Below are 23,390 nucleotides of genomic sequence, written 5' to 3'. Positions count from 1 at the left end.
GGTTCGGAACCAAATCGATTAAAAGTCCGCAGCACTGTAAAATGTTCAGAGAGAAATAATCACAGAGAAACTGTTGAATTAGTTTTACAGTAAACTGAAATTCAAACACTTTAAAATATCCTGCACATCAGGAGCCGTTTGTTCCAAATAAACACAAATACTTTATTTTATGGAGTCTGACACAGGGGGGAATAAAAGTCCATCATTAATTCACAAATGTCACCGTTTCAGACTAAATTAAAGTTTGAAACTCTTCAAAACTAAATATTTAGTTTGGAAGCTATATACTTATTTGTTACCTAAATAGTTACCGACCTTTAGTAAGCACGCTAGCCTGCTAACAAAATATTTAGCTTGTTAGCTAAATGTTTGGCTAGCAAGCGGAATATTTAGTTCGGAAGAACATATTGTCTGGAACATACATTTAAGTCTGGAAAATAAACTTTACTAACCAAATATTTATCTACCAACTTATGTATTTAGTTAGCACGCTAACTTGCTCACTAAATATTTAGCTTGTTAGATAAATGTTTGGTCAGCAAACTATTTATTTTGGAAAATAAATAGACATTTTTAGTTTGGGAACTAAACTTTACAAACTAAATATTTAACTATAAATTAAATATTTAGTCTGCCAAGTAATTATTTAGCTATGAACCTAAATATTTAGGTAGCATGCTAGTCTGTTAGCTTAAATATTTGGTTAGCAGGCTAAATATTTAGTTTGGAATATAAATACTTTAGAATTAATTCTTTTTGTTAAACTAAACATTCAGTTATTTATTTCAGACTAGGTAACTTTATAAAGTTAAACTTCTACCTGTTGCTCAGGCTGTAAAACCTGAAGCATGTCTCCATTGGTCAGAAATGTTTCAGGTGTTTGTGTTGGATCATTCTCAGTTCTTATCCAGGACCTCAGAACCTGACCCGACGGCTGGAGGTCCATCATTCTGTCCCATGACGTCACACAAAGGAGCAGCGCCAACCAATCAAAAGCTTCCGGAGCCCAACAACCTGCCCGTGTTTTTAGGGACAGTGTCTGACCCACCTGGACAAGAAGCGGCGGAGTGAAGCTGAAAACGCCTGAAGATTTGACTCGCCTCAATAAATGAGCCGCTGCAGGGCGTGGGCTCACCAGCAGGGGGCGGAGGAGTTCCACTCAGACATCAGAATCACAAACACATGAGAAATGAGAAATGATAAAAGGACCGCTGCTTGACGTGAATGATCCGGATCCAGCTGACCGCAGCTACCTTCTTCAGAGCCTGCCGGTCCAAGAAGGACGTGAGGCGGTAAAGAGATGCGGTTCTGGTTCTGACGAGACCCGGTCCACTTTTAATGTTTTAATCTTTCCTGTTACATGTTTTAAAAGATTCATGAAACAACAGGTTAAAGCCATCTCTGCATGTCTGCACTGCTCCCTACTGGTGAGAACACCACACTGCTCCCAGTCCAGAACCAGTCCGGAACCTGCTGGGATTGTTCTGGCAGATTCAAGCCACGTTGTTCCTTCTGATCCAGTAAATTTAAAAATGTTTTATTAAAGTTACTCTGTTTGGTTCCGAACTGTTTCAGTTATCAAATAAAGTAAAATGATACATTTGTATCAGTTGTATCTTTTATTCTGTTTCTGCCGCTGTAGAAACAGAATTAGTGGCTCTGCGCACCATTAACTGCGCATCGTCAACCAAACCGAACCTGCTGAGACCGAGGGCAGCGGGCCCAGCAGGATGTCCTGCTGACTCTGTTTCTCTGAAATCCTTATATCCTAAAGATTTTCTTCAAACTCAAAATCTTTCAAAAACATTTTGTCGTAGATTTTTTTAAATCATTGAACTTTTTACATTTAAAAACTGTTTTTTGTTTTATTTTCTAAAAATTATCTCCAAATTCTGAAAATAATGTCCGTTTTTCTGAAATGTCAAATTAAAAAACATTTTTCTGATTCACACAAACTGATATTTTGTTTTCATAGTAAATGTTTATTTTCTGCAGAAAATTCAGATTTAAATTAACTTTTCAGCTGTTTTCGCCCGATCAGAACCAGAAGGTTTGGCCGAACCGCCAGTCCACCTCAAGTCCCGCAGAAAGCGGAGGCTCTTCCGGTCCACGTGCTGCTCTGTTTTTAGTCACAGAGCTCCGGTTCCTGAAGGAGTCCAATGGGTTTTCCAGAATCCAATCTGGGTTCCAGGAACAACTGGGAAAAATGAGAGAAAACACGAGGAGGAAGAAAAACATCCTGATAGTTTTTCCCTGCAGGTTCCAGAACCGGCGGTGGTTCTGGTGCAGCTCGTTCCGTCTCTGGATACAGAACTCTCCTCCGGTTCCGGATATGGTTCATTAATGACTGAAATAATAAATCTAATTTTGAGGATAAAAACTATTTTTTATTGATATTAAACTTTAAGTGTCTTCTTTTTTGTCTGCTTTTGGATTCCAGATAAAACGGAACCGGTTCTTTTCCTGGTTCCAGAATCAAAAAGTTCTGACTTTGGTTTCATTATTCAGTCAGTTTATGGGCAAAGTGTTCATCTCTTAGTTATGGACCGGCCTGGTCTGGGCCAGCAGAACCCGGTCCAGTCTCATGCCAGCACGGCCTCCTCCAGGACAGACGGGTGGAGGTCCGCGGCCTCCAAGCTGCGCAGCAGCCGTCCCACCGTGGCCCGCCTCCCGCCAGCCCGCCTCCACAGAACTAGGCCGTTCAGAACCGCCGCCCCGGTGTTCAGGCTGTGGTCGGACCGGCACCGGTACACTGCTTCGGCGGACAAGCCCAGGTCCAACAGAACCGGCTCCCACTCGGCACCGAGTCTCTGCGCCAACCGGGACAGCTCCCGGTCCGAAGGAACCCTCTGCAGAACCGAGTCCGGAATCCGGGAGCCGTCGCCATGGTAACGGGCCGTAACCGCAGCGCCGCCTGGGAAACATGGAGCCCGGTCCAGTTTATTACAGAACTTTTCAGCAACACGGAAGTCAAAGAGCTTTACGTCATAAACACATCAGTTAGAAAAATAAAAGCAATAAATCAAGTTCTCATGTTAAATTTAATTTTAAAAAGTTTCAGAAAAATAAAACTGGCGATTCAACTTATAAAATAGTTAATTTGTTACAAATCAAATTAAGGTTATTAAAGGAAATGTATTAAGTTATCATGTTAAAAAATGTAAATTAATTAAGTTTAAACCTTTTCTGAACAAATTAAGCCAGCATGCCTAGGTGGGACCCATGTAGGGGAAAGGAGGGCTGACATATGGGTCCCATATGGGTTTGTCCGCGGGTTCCACGATGGCCCCACATGGGTTTGCCCATTTGGGCCACAGCCCACATGGGCCACAGCCCACATGAGCCCTACATGGGCCCTAAATGGACAAACCCATGTGGGCCACCACCATATAGGGCCCATGTAGGGCCCATGTGGGCTGCGGCCCTACATGGGCAAACCCATGTGGGGCCATCGTGGAACCCGCGGACAAACCCATATGGGACCCCTCCTTTTTCCCACATGGGGCCCACCTAGTTATGCTGGCAGGGAGGTTTTGTCTTCAGAACCAGTTTATAAAAACATTCTGAGCTTTGGTTCTGGCTCCTGTTGGTTTTTTTAAAGAGACATGGAAATGGACCGGAACCGGGCCCAGCAGAACCGTGAGGGGCGGTTCCAATCTCGTTATTTTTTTTCCCCAACTAAGGAAACATTTTCCAACAAAATGTTTGATCATGTTAGAGCCAAAGCGCCGCTGCAGCTGCAAAGGCAGCAGAGGTTCTGATTGGCTGCTGGAAACCAGGGGTGGCTCCTTCACCAATGCAGCCCTGGGCGACGAGCCCCCCCCAGTTCTCCATTGAACCTACATTTATAAAAGATCGACTTCATCTTCCGTCTTATCAGAACCATAAACTGATAAAAATCATGTCATTTGTTTTGATTTTAGATTATTTAAAAATGTTTATCCTGATATTATTCTCAGTTTCATAAAGTCAATGAAGCCGGGCTCAGGGCAGAATCGGGGCAGGTACAGAACCTGGAGCATTTTAAGTTAGAAACAACAACAAAAACAGCTTCTCGTTGGTTCATCACATTAACTCCCACCTGAAAGCCCGTTTTCGGCTAAGTTCGGCCCTGGCGGCCCGGTTCCGGCTGAGTTCTGCAGCTCCAGCAGCAGCCGGTCCCGGATCCAGCCGAAGTCCCGCAGAGCCTCCAGGAAGGCACAGAAGGCCCGCGGGCCGCGGTTCGGCAGGAGGTCCAGCAGCTTCAGGTTCTTTTGCCGGTTGGTCAGCTGACCCTCCACCTGCTCCACCTGGGCCTCCGTCAGAACTCCCTCCTGGTACAGGAACGGAACGATGGTGTCGCTGATCAGCAACTGGTCGGAAAGCTGCACCCGGAACTTCCGGAGCACAGCCCTGTGCTCCGGCTCCATCCGAACCTGTTGAACCGGGTCACTAACCCGAACCAACTGACTGGTTCATTCAGAACCAAAACCAGTCTCCATAAACTAGTCTCGACGGTACCCGCTGCTAACTTCTACAGCTCCGTCCGGTATATTATGCTCGATTGGAAACACGAAAGCGGAACCAAAGTTTTTCCAGCTCTCATAGAAAATGGCTGTTCATCAAATAAATACCAATGTAATAAAAAAAAAGTTTGTAATTTATTGTTCGATTATAACTTAATGTAGAATAGTATGAATTGACTAAATCGGCTTACATTCAATACAGAAACAATTTACATATGAAGTAAAATAAGGGAGTTCCAGACGGACTACTTTCTGCGGAGGGATCATTTTAGTAAATAAAGAAATAAAGTTCAATTTAGAAATGAAGAAATTTTGGAGGTAAAAAATGTGGCCGATCAAAACTACTTAAACTATTCAAATGTGCTAAAAGTTCACCTAGGGCATACAAAAGCATAAAGGATTACATACATTTAATAATGTAAAAAAATTGTGTTCATGACTGCGTCACATTTTTAAGATTAAAACAGTATTCCTATTATTATTATTATTATTATTATTATATAAAATTATTATTATTATTCCTATTCCTAGTATTCCTATTTATAGCTAATAACAGTTTATTAAACAGGTGAAAGGAAACTGATAAAATAATCAAGCATGTAAAAGTTTAGCTTCCAGCAGGCGGCGCTGCAGCTCCAGATGGGTGAAGATGTGAATAAAACACTTCAGAACCCAACAACACCTCATTCTTCATGACCGATGAACATTTCCATTTCCCCCGTAGGATCTGAAATATATTTTTAATTAACTTTAATTAAAAAGTTTATTTTATACTTGTCTGAAGGGAAAAAAATCTTAAGCAGACATTTACATTTAACTGTAAAATTCTGAAAATTTCACCTTGTTTCCAGAGGTGGAGACTCGCTTTTATCCAATTTGATCCAGGAACTGGGACAAGCTTAAACAAGACAGGAGGGCCAATCAGGAAAGACCAGCATGCTCTTTATTAGAAAACAAACTTAACAGGAAAAACTGATATTCAAGATCAAAATATCCCTCTGCTCTTTGGTTTAACTAAACTTTATCGTAAATAACCACTTTCAGTTTTTTTTACTGAATAAATGAACATTTGTCTGAATGACTGTTGGACATTTATCAAAGATTTCAAATCATCCTAATCTATCCCAGGCTGCTGGGCTTTTAAAATTTTCATTTGTTTAACCATTCAATCGTGGGACAAAGATAATATTTAAGAAATATTCCTGAACAGAGTCCATTTAGCTGTGTCACCATGACAACCATCCTGATCCCGACCAAACTGAACCTTGAGCCCGGAGCTGCTCTGGACCGGCTTGGATCTCAAATAAGCTCCAGGATGTTTTATGGTTTAATTCTCGGCAGGAACATCTGTGGTGTTCCTCAGGGCTGGATTCTGGCCCCTTCTTTTCTCAAGGCATGACTTAAGCAAATCATTGAATTTTTAAAAACACAGATCATTTTATCAGGAACTCTGAAACAACTCACCTCCATTCAGTCAATCAATTATAATTTTTAAATCTGCACACTTTAAAAATTCACAAACCAATAAAAATAAAAAAAAAACAGATAGCGAGCGACAGGAAGTCACTCCAACTTCATCTTCCTGCTTTAGTTGAAAACTTCTGATGGAAAAAACCTGAACTGTTTAGATTTCAAACCCTTTATGATGCTCCACGTTTATCAAACTGTTTTAATTTATCACTGATTTCTAATAACTTTCTGGAAGCTCAATAATTTAGCGGATTCAGGTTTTGCTTTCCAACTCTTTTCCAAACATTTTTCTCTGCTGCCTTCAGAAGGAGCTGAAGCTCCATTTTCAGATGAAACTCAAATTAAACTGTTTCTTTAGAAAAGAGGAAGCCAAATCCACCAGCAGGTCAGAGGTCAAGTAGGAACAGACAACAGCTCAATGGCTGATGTTTTCCTGTAATCTGATTGGCTCACAGCTCCGCAGTACTACAGGTTCAAAGTCTACCGAAGCCTGAAGGGGTCAAAGCAACCTCTCCGATGCTCGTCACCATCGACACGATTGTTTACGTCAATGAGAGCCAAACAGAGTCACGGCCGGCCGACAGCCAATAAGAGTGCTCCATTCCTGCTGTTTATCGGGCCGCTTGGTCCTGGACGGAGTTCACCAAGTTCTGCCTCCCACAGACCTGCTTCCAGGGATCTGGCAGCACCGGCTTCAGGAAAAATACCCACACACTTCCTGCTTCCCTCACTTTAATGTTCTGATTCAGTTTTTATCAGAACCGGACTGAACCGGATCGAACAGAACCGTCTCTGTTTCAGAAATCCCCTGAGTTTCAATCAGAAAAGCTGAAGGAAATATAAAAAATATTCTCACTAATTTTAATGTCTATAAATGGAAATTTGATGGGGAAAAAAACAAGGAAATTAAAAATTAGATGAACTGGTTACCATGGTAACACATCAAAAATAACATCAAAGTCTGAAAATATTTTTCAATCTGGTTCTGGTGTGATCCTGAGCTGTACTGAAGAAATTCTGGAAAACAGGAATTGACACGGTGCCTTTAATCATGTGATCAGAGCTGCAGCCAATCAGCTTCCAGAAACATTTTTACAAGAAATCAAGTTGTGAGCAGAACGAAAGCAACTGTTTGGTTCTGCTGAGACCCGGTTTGCTGAGCCGTGGTTCTGTAGGAGCCAGAGACGATACTACTGGGCTCCACCAGAACCGGGCCTGGTACCGATCAGGAACGTTTCTCCAGAACATCCGAGGAACAGCAATAAATATTCTCAACAACCTGAGCAGGCGGTTCTGCTGCTCTGACCCGTCTCCGACCCGTTTCTCTTTGGGTTTCAGTTGAAACAACCGATCCATCCGTCCGTCTTCCTGACGTCAGGAATCTGGAAACTTGTTCAGGAATTTCCAGAACAATCAGAGGAATTCTGCTTCCCGTTACCATGGAGATGGGAGAAGAAGCCGGACCAATTCCCGGCTTCGTGCAGAGACACACGGCCGGTCCGGACGCCATTGGACTCAGATGGGATGACCTCTGGACGACCTCTAGACGTTGTAGGCGTAGTCCGTCAGGTAGTCCTTCAGCCGGTTGGGGATGGGCAGGTCCTGGACCTGCCGGGCCGACCGGTTGATGCTGATCCGACACAGGTGCTGCAGAGACGGGACGGCGGCGTACACGGGCCTGGTGAGGAGCAGCTGGATGGTGCCGTTGGGGCCCGGTGGCGCAGGCGCGGCGCGTCCGCCGGACCGGGACAGCTGGACGTAGTGCTCCACCAGGTGGACCACGCTGTCGAACTGCTTCAGCTTGGGCTTCACCAGAACCACTGAGTCCAGTTTGAACTTCCCGTGCCGGAACTCGATGCGCAGGTTGGTGGGGCCGGCGGACGTCATGGCGGAGATGGTAAACAGGAAGTCCCTCTGGGAGCTGTCCCGCAGCAGGAAGCTGCCCTCCGACGAGTTCTGAAGAATCTCTTTGGCCTCGTTGGCTGTCAGGCCGCCCCAGTACCAACCTGGCCCAATCAGAACCAGCAGAACATTTAGCACCTCCAATTCATTAAAACCACAACACGGACGATCAGCAGCTTCAGAACCGCCCGGACCGGTACCAACACTCAGTCTGGGTCAGCAGCACCACCACAGAACCTTTCTGGACCCAAACAGGGCCAGAACCAGCAACATTTACACTGAAATCACCAACAAGATGATGAGTCTAGTTACAGCCAGTGTACTTCATACTATAAAAATCATTTTTTATATTTTCTTCTTCTCTGGTGGATATTTTTCAAAATGGCCGCCACAGTTTTAATGTACAATATGTTTGCACTAAAATCAGTTGTAGTTAATAGCTACAGCTAAACAACAAGTTAAGTACGCTAATTACCAATTTGCTAAACAAGAAGCTTAGCAATGCACTGCTAAATCGCTAAACACATGAAAAATTAGCAGAAGCTAACACTAAGAAACTAAATATAAACAGGAGGAGTGACCACTAAACCACTATGCACTAAAAAATTAGCAAGTGCTAATGGTAAGCATACTAATATTTAGCAGAAGCTAATTCTAAACCACTAAACATATGAAAAATTTAGCTAAAACTAACACTAAACTGCAAAAACATAAAAAAATTAGCAGATGCTAATGCTAAACCACATGCGGAACATCTGGAGTTTATTCTGTGTTGGAAACATTCCCAACCAGAGCAGGAAGTTCTTCCTCCCACCTGTCTTCCTCAGCTCCTTCATGGCCGAGGCGACGCGGCTCTCGTCAGACTCCTCGGTCCGGGCGCCGTCGTCGGCTCCTCTGGCGTCCTCAATGGCTTCCTGGGATTCAGAGGACTGGCAGGTCATCGGACAAATCAGAAAACCGCCAAAAAACCTGGAAAGGTTGGTGGGAAGTGAGCGGCTGCAGAAGAAGACAGAAACAGGCGGTTTTGGTGCCATCAGCACTCTGGGAACACTCAGATTAAAAATGTCATTTCTCTGGTCTGCAGCTGGGACATCTGAACAGAACCAGAACTTTGATCCATTTATCACATTTAGACATTTTCCTGGTTAATTCTGTTTTTAATGTTTCATCTGAGTGGCTAACAGGAGATCAGCTTCCAAAACTTTCCACTAGCCACCATCACAGAACTCCTCTGCCGAACTAGAGGAGTTCGACAGGTCAGCCATAGCCCCGCCCACATTTAATTAAATATTAATTTCCTGCCATTTAATTAATGAATAAATTATGCATTTATTTAATTTTGGCCCTTTAATCCCTCCGTAGCTCAGTAAGGCAACAGTCATCTTCAAATCAGAAGGTTGTGGGTTTAATTCCTGCTTTTTCCATTTCCTGTCAAGGTGACCATCAGTACCACTGGTTCAGTTTGGTACCATCAGTTCTGGCTGGTCAGTGTTCTCACAATGTCAGCCTGGATCAGTTGGGTTAGTTATTAGTTGCTGGTCTGCAGGTTCTGCATCATCTGCTGCATTAATAATTAATAACTATATAATATTTATATTTAAACAGATTAATGTTTGCTAATTTCCAGATTAGCTGCTGGGAATCCTGCACAACAACAAACTCCAGATTCCCTGAAGTTCCACTTCCAGTCGTGGAATCCAATCTTTTTGGAAAACTGCTCCTGGATCAGCTGGGAAAAATCTGGATTCACTTGGAGGAACCAAGAAACATCTGGAAAAGCTGTGGTTCTGGAGCCTCCCTCCAGAACCAAATGATCCAAAATGTTCAGATCCTGGTTCTGGTTCTGATCCAGTCCTGGACCAGATCACAATACAGTTAGTTTGGTGAATCTGCGGGAAGATAGATATGGAACAGAACAGAGGAATAATATCCCTTATGAGCATTATTAGACATTGGATCTAAGCAGGATCTAATAATTCGGATCCCAGGAATCTGCAGGACGGATCTGTTTGCTCCGTTTCTAGAAAGTCTCTTTATCTGGTTTGTTATCCAACATTCCTGCAGCCTGACGCAGCTCACCTGCTGAGGAAAACATTTGAGTGAGGTGGCAACACTTCCTGCAGCAGAGATCCTGACTCAGGATCCCGACTCTGGGATTCCAATGGATTCCTTGTGTTCCAGAGGAGTTTTTCCAACAAACACCAACAGGAAGCCTCGTTCTTTTAGCTTTGCATTCAGACTTTTCATGTTTGGGTTTTTTATCCACAAGAAGCTGCAGATGAACACTTGAATTTGGTCAGAGAGCAGATTCAAAGAGTCTCCAGTTTTGCTCATATGAACTTTGAGAGGAAATCAGATCAGCAGATTCTAACCCAGGCCTGGGCATTCCTGGTCCTCGAGGTCAGGTGTCCTGCAGCTCTTAATGTCTCCCTGGTTTAACACACTTGAATCCAACAGCTGAATCACCTCCTAAGTGCAGTTAGTGTTAACCTGGTAACCAGTAAGTGTTAACCTGCAGCTGTAAGGTGAGACTCATTCCCTTTGTTTCCTGTGGGAAACCAGAAGCTGCTTGGAGTTTTTCTTCTCTTTGTTCTGACTGGGAAAACAAACTGGAAAGAGAAGCTGGTTCCCACTGGAAACCAGGAGGTGATTCTCCTGCCTGCAGATTAAAACTCAGATTAAAAAGCAGAGGAGAAAAAATAACAGAAATATATGAATAAAGGAACTAAATCTTCCTTAAAGTTGCCCAGAACTGCAGCAGCTTTAAAACTGCAGGAAGGGAAACATCAGAGTAACGTTCCTCCTGGCAGCGGTTCGGTTTTATTCTGGTTCGGTTTTAAACAGCTTAATCTAAGAATGGGCCGAACCCGAACAGGAACATCTGCTGTCTGTGCTGGTTCCGCCCAGAAGCCTCGGACCGTCGAGTTACATTTAAATGAGAAGCAATTTAAACGGAGTTCTGCAGGACGGTCTTGTTCTACCTGAGTGGTTCTGCTCACCTGGAGAACCGCCCTCCTGTTACCACCTGGTGCCCAAATTGGACCCACCTGCCGGGGAGGTTCCGATCAAGCCGCCCGCTAACAGCTCCGGGTCCTCCGCCACCAACCCGCCGTCATGCCAGCGGAACCGGGTCCACACCTGTAGACTGGGTCCGGACGCTTCCGAACCTGCTACGACTGTAGAACCACTAATGGCGGCTGCAGCCGACCCACGAGGGGCTGTAGGTGGATCAGAACCGGTAGTCCGTCACGCAGCTCCCAGCAGCCGAACCCAGAGTCCGTGGTCCTGGTTCCGAGTGGAGCGGCGCGGCAGTCCGGAGCTCCATAAACAACAACACCGCAGGTTTCCAGGAACTTTCCAGGAACACGGTCACGTGACGCCCACACGCGCACATTTAAGGTGGACCGTTTAGTTCGGGCCTTCCGTCTCTGTGAGGACCGGACCGGGGTTCTAGCCCGGCCCGGTCCGCAGGGCCCCCTGATGGACACTGTCCTCAAGATGAACAGATGTCTTCAGTTAAAGAACCGGAACCGAACCGGGCCTCACAAAAACAGGAAAATCACACACACACACACACACACACACACATACACTTAAACAAATACACATTCACCTGTTTTTCTGTCTGTGGGGACCTGAACGGATATGGTTATCTGCTGGGTCCCTTAAGGCTGCGAGGACATTTCTAATGTCCCCAACATTATTGACCTCGTCCAAATACCAGTGAAGTGATTCCAGGAAGAATTCCCGTTGTCCTTCTCATTCTTCCGTTTTTCTTTTTATCAATGAATGAAGTGAAGCAGGAAAAGATCTAGATCTTCCAATTGAATCGTTCAGCAAGTCTCTGATTCTCTCCAAGCAGAAACTGAACGATTCTTTTTGAATCATCTGGGTCGGTAGGTCCTTAAAAAGTCTGCAGACAGTTCGCCGTGTCTCTGCTGCCCCATGCTGGTCGGAACCAACTACGACATGACTGGAGTTGATCTCAGCTGGAGTTTGATTACACAAGAACAACTCTGGTTCGATTTGAATGTGAATGACCGGAGACCACTCCAAAAGGAGGTAGTCAAAAGCAGGGCATTCTGGGTAAATGCTACCAAATCAGACAAGCTAGCCTTGCGCTAGTAGGAAAAATGGCATTTTGCCAGCTGTAGGTTCTCCTGTCAATGTAGGGAGAAGTTTGGTGATTCCTGAAGGAGAAACAGCAAGGAGCAGAAAGAGCGGAGCAGCACTGACATGGAGGTTGCAAAGGAAGTTTATTATGCCTGCACAATGTCACCATGACGTAGGTTTCACTCATACAAAACTACAAAATGTCACTCCAGTACTGTGTTAAAACTCAAAGGGAACCGGGTGACGGGTCAGACCCGGCTCCTTTCACCAGTAAGACCATTTCAAAGAGAGAATAAATAAAAAGTCACAGCACAGTTTGATGCATCAGAAGAACCCAAACATCTGGAAGTCTCCAGACAGATCCAGAAGAAACAAGCGTCTGCTGTTGAAAGCTGCAGAGCCAGTTCCTTTTCCAGTTCCAACCTTAGAGCCAAGACCTTCCAGATCAAACTGCAGCATGGACGTTACGTTTTAAACTGGAGCAACTTGGACAGAGCTGGACCTTCTTCCAGGCTGAATCCTGACTTCTGCAGAGTATAAAATCAAACAAGAGTAAACTCTCAGCTTCGTTTGGAGGAACCAGGTGGGTTCCTGAAGGATGTTTCCTGGAGAAGCAGGTCTGAGCTTTGGTTGGCTGCATGGTCATCAGACACAAAAGGTTCATCTCTGCCGGGCACCGGCCTGGCAGAGATGAACCTTATAATGAAGAGCCCTGCTGCAGTCAGCAAAGACGAGACGTTTCACATCCTGGATCGTCTGATCAGCAGCTTCAGCTGCTGATCGTCAGCTGAGTTGAGTTCTCCAGAGTTCTCCAGAGGCACAACAGTCAGGATACAAGGCACCACATTGCGTCACATTGCATATGGTAAGCTGATATAAAAGGTTAACATTTGCTACAGGAGGACAAACATGAGAAAATCCAGGAAGTGGAAAATTTTCAGTGCCTGGTGGAGGATGAGATGTAGCAGAGTCTCTAAGGGACGATGACATGGAAAGGACTTCCTGGGATGTTCTCATCCCCCCACTTGACGATGAGGATGTAGCTGCCCTGCTCCTTCACCGTGTACGTCACGTTGTACATCCTGTTGCCCATGTGCTTGACGTAGACCTCCTCGCAGGGCGTCTTCGGACCGTGAACCCCAACCATCAGCATGTTGGTACCTGCAGAACAGAACACCATCAGAGACGTCCAGCAGCGTCAGGAAACCGTCTGCTTTGCCTCAGTTCTCACCTGCTTTGCTGCAATCCACTGTGAACGTGTTCTTCTGACCGATGAAGGCTTTGGAGAGGCCGGCGCCGCGGGAGACGACTTTACTGGCGTCGGAAGAGAACTTGGGGAAGGAAGCGAAGGCCACACCCATCGCTGACGTCTTGGTGACAGTTTCTACGAGAACAGACGACGTTTCGTGGAGGTTGTGACCTCCGGACAGGCGAGGTCCTGCAGGAAAAGGAGAACATTTTACTCTAAGGGAGAAGGGAGATCTCCTACTGCAGAGGAACTGAATCAGATCTGATGGTTGGAAAAACTTCCAGACTAGAAGGAAACCTCGTTATGATGGGACCCATCAGGAGATCCATAAGGAGCCAGGGCAGTCAGGCATGTTACAGAACATTTCTATCTGTGGTACAACCGTCTTTCCAGGTGGAAGAGGTTCTGGAGCCAATGGTTCCCAAAGTCCTGATCTATCTTCCTCTGACGAGGCCGATGATGTCAAAGGTCGGCTAGCGGACCGACTGATCTGACACTAATCTGACAACCCGGCTCATCTGATCCCAGTTCATCTGTTGCAGCACAGCAGGAAGCTTCTGAGCAAAGAACATCTGGTGCGTTTAAGCATCAAGAGTTGTTCTAGATCTGGTTCTAGAGAACTGAATATTTAGTTGATTCTAATGTAGCTAAATATTTAATTTACAAACTGAAACCCTAACACTCTGAGAGTCTCTGAGACTCGTCCCAGCTAAATGTTTAGCTGATCTTCAAACTCACTTGCCGATAAGCAGAAGTGGACTATCAAAATAAAAACTGGATCTTGGTGAGCGACTGAATCCTTCAATGCTGATGTATCACTGCTTCCACGTCATTATGAACGTCTGCTTTAAAACGGCTCATCCTTTGTTTGCAGATGAAATGTTCAAGAAACAAGAAAAATAATTTATGATAAAGAAAAGACAAGAATTGATTCAAAGGCTGGAGTTTATAAAGAGGTTCAGGAGACCCAGATTTTATTTTGGTGGTCTAGTTATTGGCAGGTGAATTTGCGTTTTAGCCAAAGGTTTGGAACCATTGATATTCTGGAACCAGAAAAGCTCTAATTCAGTGCTGGAGCCAGTCTGCTGGTTTCCTGATCTGGAGTCGTGATTATTTCAGCTCAGTAAAGCCCAGAAGTTGATCTCCAGAACATCCAATGTTCTCAGTTGGATAGTTGATGTCCAGCTGGAGCCTCTGGATATTTCTGGTCGGGATGAATCTTAAAATTTGGTGACACACTGGTTGTTTCTTTCAGCTTCTTCAGATGCCGTTTCCTGGTGCGAATACTGTAGTAATAATGTATAAATCAGATCTTGTTTTTTTTTTTAAGTTTGAAGTGAAGCTGCTTCGAGGAACGGTGTGCTATCTTTAGCAGGGAAACATCGGGCTTCCAGAGAACAGGAGCACAAAGGCAGCTTTGTTCAGGGAACATCAGGGAACATCAGGGAGTCACGCTCTAACTGGGTTTTTCCTGAAGGGAAAATCCAGAAACCTTCAGATCACCACAAACTGACCTGAGAGGACTGCTGACCCACCTGACACTTTGGCTTTGAACGGGCTCCCCACAATGTGCTGGGGTCCCCCATACTTGATGGAGATCAAGTAGCTCCCTGGAGCCATGGGGGTGTAGGACACCTTGTAGCCCTCGGGTCCCTCCTGACAGTCCATCTTCACCTTCGATGGTCCATCGATGGTCACAGAGAGCGCTCCAGCACCAGCATTGCAGGTGTTTACCATGAACTCTGATGCTACACCTGGACAAACACAGTTTGAAAGTCTGCTGCTGTTTACAGACATGAGTATAATCATACGGTGTGTACCTGTGGTTCCTCCTTCCAGTCCTGGACCAAAGGCAGACACAAGGCCTGGATCCCCAACCTGTCCCGGTTCTCCCACTCGGATCTTGAAGGGACTGCCGGGAACGTGGCTGCCATTGAAGCGAACGTCTATGGAGTGAACACCGTTCTCCTTGGGGATGAACTTGATGGCGTGCTGATCTGCTGAACACAGAAACAGAACCTTAACAGAACAGTTCTGTTGTTCTGGAGCCGTCTCAGGGCCACAAATACATGTTCAGCTCAGGAAGACGTTGTGAAATGTGAGAAGGTCAGACGTAAACCCTGTGGTTCTCCAGGCTGTTCTGGTTAAAAGTCACTTCTAAAATAATCTAGAAGAAAAACAACCGTCTCATTAAGGCTGCAGTAAAACTAGTCCAGTTCAGTCCGCTTCAATCCAACTCCAGTATGTCTGTCTGTCTAATCAAAGTCCGGTTCTAATTGACCTCTGACCTCTGGTCCTCCAAACTTTGGTCTGGGTTCAGTTGAATGCCAGGCGGAACAGAAACTGCTCCAAATGCAGGAAGTGGACTACAATGCAGGGCATTCTTGGTAAATACAATTAAAGCTAACATGCTAGCCTAGCAGCAGAACCCGCAGCAGAAATGACTCCTGGTCTTTAGCCAAAAACTAAAGAGAAATCCTCCAACCACTAAAATCTGGTGCCTCTATTTTAGTTTCCATTTAGTGAAGAAGGAAGTTGCTCTCAGTGTCTTCAGAGGCTTTTGTGTCATTTCCGTCACCCTGTGGGGTGCAGCGCCAGGAGGGGAACAGGTTGGTTTGACTCAGAACCACAGCTACAGAACCACAGTAGCTGGAAATGGAACAAATGTTGATGTTTTGTTTCCAATCAAACCAGGTCTACAGGATTATGAGGGGGGAAACTGCCTTTAATTAGATATTCTTTTGGAGTTGATATCGTTACCTTCTCCCAGTCCTAAACTGACCACATATGATGTTGAATTTGCTGCACGCTGACAGCATTGTCCCTCCTGCTCCTATGACTCTCCAGGTTGGACAATTTGGCTCTTACCGCTATCCAACTCGGTGATGTAGCACTCCTCTGTGGCCCCTGATGGAGTGTGGATCTTAGCATCTATGAGGCCTCTGGCTCCATTCAGCTGCACGGCGAAGGAGGCCTCCTGACCCACCTTCAGTCCCATCTCCTGGGCGAACAGAGGACCAATGTGTCGGTACAGAGAATATGTTTCTCCTCCATCTGGTTAGAAGATGTTCTCACCTGCAGGCTGGTGATGGTTAGGTGGCGGGCGTCATCAGACAGGCTTGCCACGGGGACGATAAACGGAGAATCCGGGATGTGTTCGTCATTGAACTTGATGGAAACCTCATAATCACCTGCAGATTCCAAACAGAAGGATCCTTAGTGTCTGGTGGTGATCCTGAGGGATCTACTCTCTCTAAATGTTCCTACTATCCAGCATGTTCTAATCTCTCCAAGGCGACACCCATCAGGCTGTGACATGCTGCAGAATCAGCCTGAAGTTCATAAATCTGACCTGAGGTCTGCTCCATTCTTACCAGGCTCGTGCACCACGTAGGAGACGCCGCAGGATCCGTCCTTTCGGTCTTCAAAGGTGATCTCAGCTTTGCTGGGTCCTTCCACAGCAATCGACAGACCGCCAGCTCCAGCTTCTCTGGTCCAGATGCTGAACTCAGCTGCAGAAAAAACACAAGCGCTCCATCACGGCACAGCCGCAGCTTCCCAGAGCCGAAACGGGACTTTCTCATGGTACGGGTGCAGAACTTGGATGCTACTTTCCAGGAAGCTGCAGGGCACTGAAGGCTGAGGTGGGCACCGCTAGCTACAAAGGTAGGTGTGCTAATGCTAATTCAAAAACACTAATCAGGATTTCCTCCAGTGTATTACAAGCCTGGCGGCCCGCCATGCTTTACTAGCCCCCCCTCCCCAGGCCAAGCGTTGCTTGTTTTTGTTTTTAGAAAAATTAATAATCCAAACAAAAAAATAATAACTTTTAATAAGAATTTAATCTGGATTGAAAGCGTCTCTGTTGCTCTCAGTGTTTCACTGGCAGAGCAAATTTATTTCTAAAAGATAAGAGAATATTTTAAAGCCAGGGGAGGAGACCAATCACACAGCTGGCGCCCCAGCGCTGCTACTGCTTTATCTCTTAAGTTTACCTGAGCGCAGATTGCGCGCGGCTCAAACCGGACACAGGTTGACCTGTATGGATATTTCTAGCAACCTCCTGGTGGAATGATTTTTCTTTGAGGTAAGAGTTTAAACCGCGCTGCGCTAGCTCTGGTTGCACAGCTTTATGTGAACCGCATTAATAACTTGTAGTCCCGTTCAGAGATGCGTTGAGGAAGCAGTGAGAATGATTTATCTTTGTGAACAAAGAATTATGTGCAGTTTTTACATCTCAACATGCTGCCCCTGAGGGCCTGGGGGCCTTGCTGACTTAATCTGGATTAAACAGAAGTGCAAATAATTGATATTCACTTTAATTGTATTTTTTGATTTGTTGTTTTTAAGACTAGTTGTGGGTTTAAATAGCATCTCACTGGCAATGGCTTCCAGTAACATATAATTACCCAGTAATATTTCCTGTCAACTTAACATCTAAGAGTGCTAAACATCCTGTAGGACAGGGGTCACCAACTCCAGTCCTCCAGTCCTACCATCCTGTAACTTTTAGATGCGTCTCTGCTCAAACACACCTGGATCAAATAAACTGCTAGTTTCCAGCCTATTACAGAGAGGAATGAATGCTGGTGAGGGAATTCAGACATTTTGGAGCAGAGGTGAATCTAAAAGTTGCAGGATGGTAGCCCTGAAGGACTGGAGTTGGTGACCCCTGCTGTAGGATATAAAGAAACCAGAAAACTATGCTGCAAGTTCTAAAATGTACATTGTGTATTATATATTTCTATCAGTTTTTTCCTGCGGAAAAACAGAAGTTAGAGAAACGAGACCCAGAAATGTTTTTCTTCCAGTAAATATGTATAGAAGTGTAACCGTCAATGATACAAATGTTTTGTGTTTTATGACGTAAATTAATAAAAATCCACATTTTACACCAACGAAAGCTAAAGCCTACCGGGTAGTCCTGCCACACCGCGGTCCAGTCCGGTTCCTCCAGCTCGGACCTTGTGGGCCCCTCCCTCCCCCAGGGGCCCCACCGTGAATTGGAAGGGGCTCCCAGGGACGTGCTGGCCCCGGTACTTCACACTGACAACATGAGGGCCCATCTCTTGAGGGACGAAGCGGACGCTGTAGGTGCTGTCCTCTCCCTTGATGATCTCTGCGTCCTCCGTCTTCCCACTGGGACTCGTCACCTGAGCCATCATCTCCTGGTTCGCTGCCTCACCTGAGGGACACAGCAGGACGGGGACAGATGGGGGACAGGCGGGATGGGAGGACAAAGACATCACAGGTCATCAGCTGGGTGGAGCGAAGAGAAACCTAAATAACTCATTTCTTCTTCAGCTGCGTTTAGACTGGCGGTTCTCTTTGATTTTTATTTTACATACTAATTATGTTTTTGCACAACTGCTTTATTTTTCTCATGCAGAAATAAAAAATATATAAATATAGTAAACACAGTTAGTCCAGGTGGTAATGAGTAAAAATAAAACAAAAAGAACTAATATTTACTCTACCAGGTTGAGGCTGAATTAGATATTTATATTTTATTAATGGGACAAAAATATTAACAGCTTTATACACAGTTTCATATCTTCACCTTCCTAAAATAATGGCCTGAGTCTATTTTTTTTACCAAAAATTATTAATGCAAAAAAAAAAAAGTCACCTCTTCTTTTTTGTTAAAGGATTAATTAGACACAAATAAAACAAGGAAATCACTTTTGGCAAGAAACCGACAGGTCTTTGTTTTAGGAAGGTGACGACATGTTTCTACTGTCAAACAGGAAGAAAACACTGCCCCCATCTGTTCACACTGTGTATTGCAGCACCGATGGGACTTAATGTGCGGTTGGAGGGAAACCTGAGAGCAGTTTGTGGTTAAAGACAGAAGCCAAGCAGCAGCAGAACGAGCTTCAGGGACACACACCGTCCTGCAGCGGCAGGCGGCTTCCGGCTGGCATCCCGCTGAACCCACTCAGACCGTCTCGGCCCAGAAAATCTTCAAACACATCCCTGAAAGGATCTCCTCCGACCTGCGTGCTCTCCTCCACCCGGACCTCCCGCTTGGTCTCTCCGGCTCGGGTCTTGCTGATCTCGGTGCGCTCGGTGCGGGTGTAGGTGTGGCTGCTGCGGGTGAAGGTCCGGGTCAAACGCTCCTGAGCGGAAACCATCTGAAACCAGTTTCCTGCAGGCGGCAGGCATGAAAGGTGGAGGACAGGAGCAAGAAGGAGATGAAGGTGAGGAAGCAGGAGGCAGGAAAGACAGAGGAAGAGGAGTGGAGAAGAAGATGAAGACAAACTCTACCTGGTATTTTCAGGTTGAGGTCACAGGTGCTGCCCACGGTGGCGATGGAGGGGGCCTGCCGCTTCCTGGTGATGCTTTCCTTCACCCGGCCTTCGCCAAACATTTTAACAGTGAACGGACTTCCTGTTTGGAAACATCAACAACGTTAAACTAAACCGAGTCAGAATCTGCTGCTTTAATCAGTTCTGCCAGTTTAGAAACCAACAGATCCCCGTTGGTTTTTGGGTTAATGCATATTTGTGAGTATGTTGCAAATTTTCTGGAAAAAATGATCAATAACTTTGGGTTTAAGTGATACTAACTCCCACCTGCAGGTGGTGGTATTTCTGTCTCAGCCTGACTTGAAGTCAGGTTACCATCCGCGATTAGTGAGGAACAAAATACAAAATATTTAATAAAAAATGTATTAATGAGTAAAAAAAAAAAAAAACACAAAATTCCTTGCAAATATTTCTAAACCAGCATCACAAAAATAAGGTGAAACCCTGGAGGGACTGAGTAAGTTAAGTATAATCTGTGTTTTCAGGTTCTGCCTGTAGGGGGCAGAACCAGGCTTTTTGTCTGATCTGTTGCGTCTAAAGGTTGTAACAGCACCTACTGCTCCTGGTGTTTGCTCCGCCTCTTCTGCCCAGCATGCATGTCAGGAGGCAGAGCAGCAGCTTCTGGCTTTACCTGGAACATGCTGGTCAGCGAACTTGATGTTGATGATGTAGTTCCCAGGTTCTGTAGGGCAGTAGGTCACCTTACACGTCCCGTCGTCCACATCCTCACAGTTAATATCCACCTTGCTGGGACCCTCGATGGACAGGCCCAGACCGCCATAACCTACCAAACAAAACAGACCGTCAGAACCGAAACCCCGACCCAGACTGTGAGCAGGTGGTATGCGTCCTCACCGGCATTCCTGGTGTCCACGATGAACTCTGCAACCTCGAAAGTGTGTCCCTCCACCAGGCCCTGGCCGTAAACCTTCACCCTGCTGGCGTCGCCGATCTCTGACTGACCCACCATGATCTTAAACGGGCTGTTAGTTACATGCTTCCCACTTTTCTTCACGCTCACCACATGTTCACCCACTTCTTTCGGGGTGAAGGAGATTCCTGCATGAATGACATATCAGACATCACTTCCTGTGACATGTTGAGAAATGCACAAGGTTTCTGTCCCGTTTTTTCCCAAATCAGATCGATCAAGATGTTTCAGGAACTTTCTTTGCTCCACAGTGAGAAGACCAACTGTTGAAAATGCCAGGTGAGACCTGGACAGGTACCGATGTGTCTGTTGGGGAGCCTCTTCAGGAGACACGGCTCTTCATGGCCAGACGGCGCTCTGATGGTTGCCATCAGGCTGCTCAGGTCCGTCTCTGTGATCTTTAAGGAAACGTCTGATGCAGTGCCAACGTTGAGCTGCGACGTCCTCATGGCATCGTCTCCTGAAGAGGAAGCATGAAGGAGTGAACAGTGAACCGGCCCGGTCAGCCAGCAGTTGGTTCATTCTCTCAGCATGGTCCAGACTCAGACTGATTTGATTTGTTTGTGCCAGAAGAGGTTTCCTTGTGGAGTTTCCATACCCGTGATCTTTGCCATAAACGGGCTTCCCGGGATGTTTTTGTCATCAAACTTGACGATGATGCTGTAGTCTCCGGGCGCGGTGGGCAGGTAGGACACCGTGCACGTCCCGTCTTTGTTGTCTGTGCAGCTGATCTCTGCTTTGGATGGACCTTCAACAGCTAGGGACAAACCTCCTGCAGAGAGGCAGAGGACGCACCATGACGACGTTCACCTGCTTCATGTTCAGCTTCCTGTTGACTGAAACATAGAAAACCTGCTTCCTGCTGCTGATACCTTCTCCAGCGTCTTTGGTGACGATGGTGAAGGTGGCCGGTCGGTTCACCGCACCGTGGCTCAGGCCGGCGCCGAATGCCGTCACATGACCGCTGTTGATGGCATCAACATAGAACTGCAGTGGACTTCCTGAAACACACAGGAGGGTAGCAGTTTTACAGAAGGTTCTGGTTCTGCTGGAGGTTCTGGTTCTACTGGAGGTTCTGGTTCCACTGGAGGCTCTGGTTCTACTGGAGGCTCTGGTTCTATTGGAGGTTCTGGTTCCACTGGAGGCTCTGGTTCCACCAGAGTTGAACTTAGCTCCTCCCTCCTACAGCATAAGTGTTGTGTTTAAGTGTTGTTGTAACAGGAAGACATGAACCCAAACGGCCCATCCCACTTGGAGTAGAACCAGAACCTGGAGTGTTTGTGGTATAAACTGGTTTCCCTTCTGACCCATTTAGCTGATCTCAGAGAGGATCAATGGTTCCAGGTCACAGTGAAACATAGTTCAGTCAGTCCAACTGGAGCAGGGAACATCCCAGTTCTGGGAGTCGGAACAGTGAACTGAAATAGGTCCAGCGGACCGGAACGTCTGGCAGCAGTTACCTGGGATGTGGCTTCCGTCGTATCTGATGTCCATCTCATGCAGGCCGCGCTCAGTCGGCGAGTATTTCACCATCACCGTCCCGTCCTTGTTGTCAGCGATGTTTGGCCGAGCCGTTCGACCCGACGGCATTCGGACCTCGCCTGCAGGAAACACCAACTGGGTTTTAACTCGTTACAGCGACTGAGACGTTTCATGAAGTCATGAAGTGTGAGGAATGGATGTGGTGTGTGTGTCGTACCTGAGATCTCTCCTTTTTGCACGGTGAAGGGAATAACCAGGCTGAAGGGACGCAGCACCGGCTCCATCCCATCCACAGCGCTGACCGGATCGTCTGTTGCCTAAACCGGAGCAGAGGGGAGGTGTGTCACTGGTAGCATACTGGGAGCTTTGGGAACGGGTCCAGAAACAAATGGGAGGAAGATGAGTGGCTGGAAGAGTCAGTGGGCCATCACAGCTGGTTCTGACCAGGCAGAACCAAAACCATGAAGAGATTAAATGAACTTAAAGCGAAGCTTTGGTTATTTCAGCCCAGCAGGTTTTCATGCAGCAGCTGGCAGAGGATGGATCAGGGAATCTGGGTTGTTATTGACCATGAGGTGTCAGTGACACAGAGTCGGTCTGCAGCAGCAGATTAACGGCAGCGTTGATACCCAGTGAGGGGAGAAGCCTGCGTAGGGCGAGTAGGGCTGCTGCAACTGAACCTTGTCACATGGTTCTTCGATTATTGGCACAGTTTCACTCGCCTGACGAGAACAAGATGCAGCAGTTAGAGCAAACACAACAGATAGCTGAAGGCAAACACCTAAATAAACCTCCACTCAGGCTGAACTCAGCAGGTTCAGTCAGTCGGAGGCTGATTACTCAGATTATCCACTGAAAACGAAGAAAACAGATAATATTAAACAGGAACTAATTTATTTTAATCAATGTATCATTAATTAAACTTCCAGGAAAAAATGTCTGAAGTTTCCACTGAATGGACAAATGGGTTCCCAGACTAAACCCAACTCAAACTAACCCAAACCAGGACTAACCAGAAAACCCCAACAAGACTAAACCCAACCAAACCAAAATCAACCTAAACCAGGAATAAATCCAACCCAACAGAAACTAGGACCCAACCCAACCCAACCCAAACCCCAGACAGTCTGCAGTTTCTACTCACCACCACGTGGAAGGGGCTGTTGGGAATGTGCTCCCCTCCGAACCGGATAGTGATGATGTACTGGCCGGGTTCTGGAGCCGTGTAGTAAATATCAAATGTCCCGTCGGTGTTCTCCACCACGTCCACATCCAACTCCGCTCCGTCTGGCGTTGACACCTTGCAGGTGACTTTACCTTTCCCAGCATCCTTTGCGTCCACAGTGATGACCGTTTCCTCTCCGATCTGGATAGTCGGACCAAGACCTGAACCTGATGAGGAGAGCAGGGTGTCGTTGTTTGATACCAGC

The 23,390-nt window shown here is 46.1% G+C and overlaps 3 protein-coding genes across 17 annotated transcripts in view; all 3 read right to left on the bottom strand.

Annotated features, from left to right (window-relative positions):
• Window positions 1–2,365: 2,365 nt before the first annotated feature.
• Window positions 2,366–4,552, bottom strand: cradd (CARD and death domain containing adaptor protein). The gene is made up of 2 exons (XM_007541251.2): window positions 4,082–4,552; window positions 2,366–2,914 (listed from the first exon to the last, which is right to left on the bottom strand). The coding sequence occupies exons 1-2, from the start codon at window positions 4,407–4,409 to the stop codon at window positions 2,583–2,585; spliced, it is 660 nt and encodes a 219-aa protein (XP_007541313.1). The 5' UTR covers window positions 4,410–4,552; the 3' UTR covers window positions 2,366–2,582.
• An 874-nt stretch (window positions 4,553–5,426) lies between these two features.
• socs2 (suppressor of cytokine signaling 2) lies at window positions 5,427–11,883 on the bottom strand. Of its 2 annotated transcripts, none has more exons than XM_007541246.2 (3): window positions 10,925–11,883; window positions 8,692–8,873; window positions 5,427–7,981 (listed from the first exon to the last, which is right to left on the bottom strand). In XM_007541246.2, exons 2-3 carry the CDS (start codon window positions 8,816–8,818, stop codon window positions 7,518–7,520), a joined length of 591 nt encoding a protein of 196 aa, XP_007541308.1. In that variant the 5' UTR covers window positions 8,819–8,873; window positions 10,925–11,883; the 3' UTR covers window positions 5,427–7,517. The 2 variants fall into 2 exon arrangements, with proteins under 2 accessions (XP_007541308.1, XP_016521045.1); XM_016665559.1 differs by lacking the exon at window positions 10,925–11,883 and adding an exon at window positions 10,877–10,899.
• Window positions 11,884–12,114: 231 nt separating this feature from the next.
• flncb (filamin C, gamma b (actin binding protein 280)) overlaps window positions 12,115–23,390 on the bottom strand; it is a 41,441-nt gene continuing 30,165 nt past the window's right edge. For 4 of the 14 annotated variants that reach the window (XM_007541242.2, XM_016665550.1, XM_016665551.1 and 1 more), the window contains 19 exons: window positions 23,105–23,352; window positions 22,590–22,682; window positions 22,178–22,277; window positions 21,939–22,079; window positions 21,351–21,479; window positions 21,077–21,250; window positions 20,777–20,938; window positions 20,403–20,606; window positions 20,179–20,331; window positions 19,507–19,629; window positions 19,130–19,387; window positions 18,155–18,424; window positions 16,614–16,751; window positions 16,315–16,430; window positions 16,108–16,240; window positions 15,060–15,239; window positions 14,775–14,993; window positions 13,222–13,428; window positions 12,115–13,151 (listed from right to left, as the gene is read on the bottom strand). In XM_007541242.2, the coding sequence (XP_007541304.1) occupies window positions 12,964–13,151; window positions 13,222–13,428; window positions 14,775–14,993; window positions 15,060–15,239; window positions 16,108–16,240; window positions 16,315–16,430; window positions 16,614–16,751; window positions 18,155–18,424; window positions 19,130–19,387; window positions 19,507–19,629; window positions 20,179–20,331; window positions 20,403–20,606; window positions 20,777–20,938; window positions 21,077–21,250; window positions 21,351–21,479; window positions 21,939–22,079; window positions 22,178–22,277; window positions 22,590–22,682; window positions 23,105–23,352 (3,236 nt within the window). In that variant the 3' untranslated portion in view covers window positions 12,115–12,963. The remainder of the gene's footprint in view (window positions 13,152–13,221; window positions 13,429–14,774; window positions 14,994–15,059; window positions 15,240–16,107; window positions 16,241–16,314; window positions 16,431–16,613; window positions 16,752–18,154; window positions 18,425–19,129; window positions 19,388–19,506; window positions 19,630–20,178; window positions 20,332–20,402; window positions 20,607–20,776; window positions 20,939–21,076; window positions 21,251–21,350; window positions 21,480–21,938; window positions 22,080–22,177; window positions 22,278–22,589; window positions 22,683–23,104; window positions 23,353–23,390) is intronic. The other 10 variants (XM_016665549.1, XM_016665552.1, XM_016665555.1 and 7 more) reach the window with 6 other exon arrangements.

The sequence above is a fragment of the Poecilia formosa genome, unplaced genomic scaffold (genome assembly GCF_000485575.1).
Source record: "Poecilia formosa unplaced genomic scaffold, Poecilia_formosa-5.1.2 Scaffold594, whole genome shotgun sequence".
NCBI classification, from domain to species: Eukaryota; Metazoa; Chordata; class Actinopteri; order Cyprinodontiformes; family Poeciliidae; genus Poecilia; species Poecilia formosa.
This window is presented reverse-complemented; position numbering and strand designations above follow the sequence as displayed.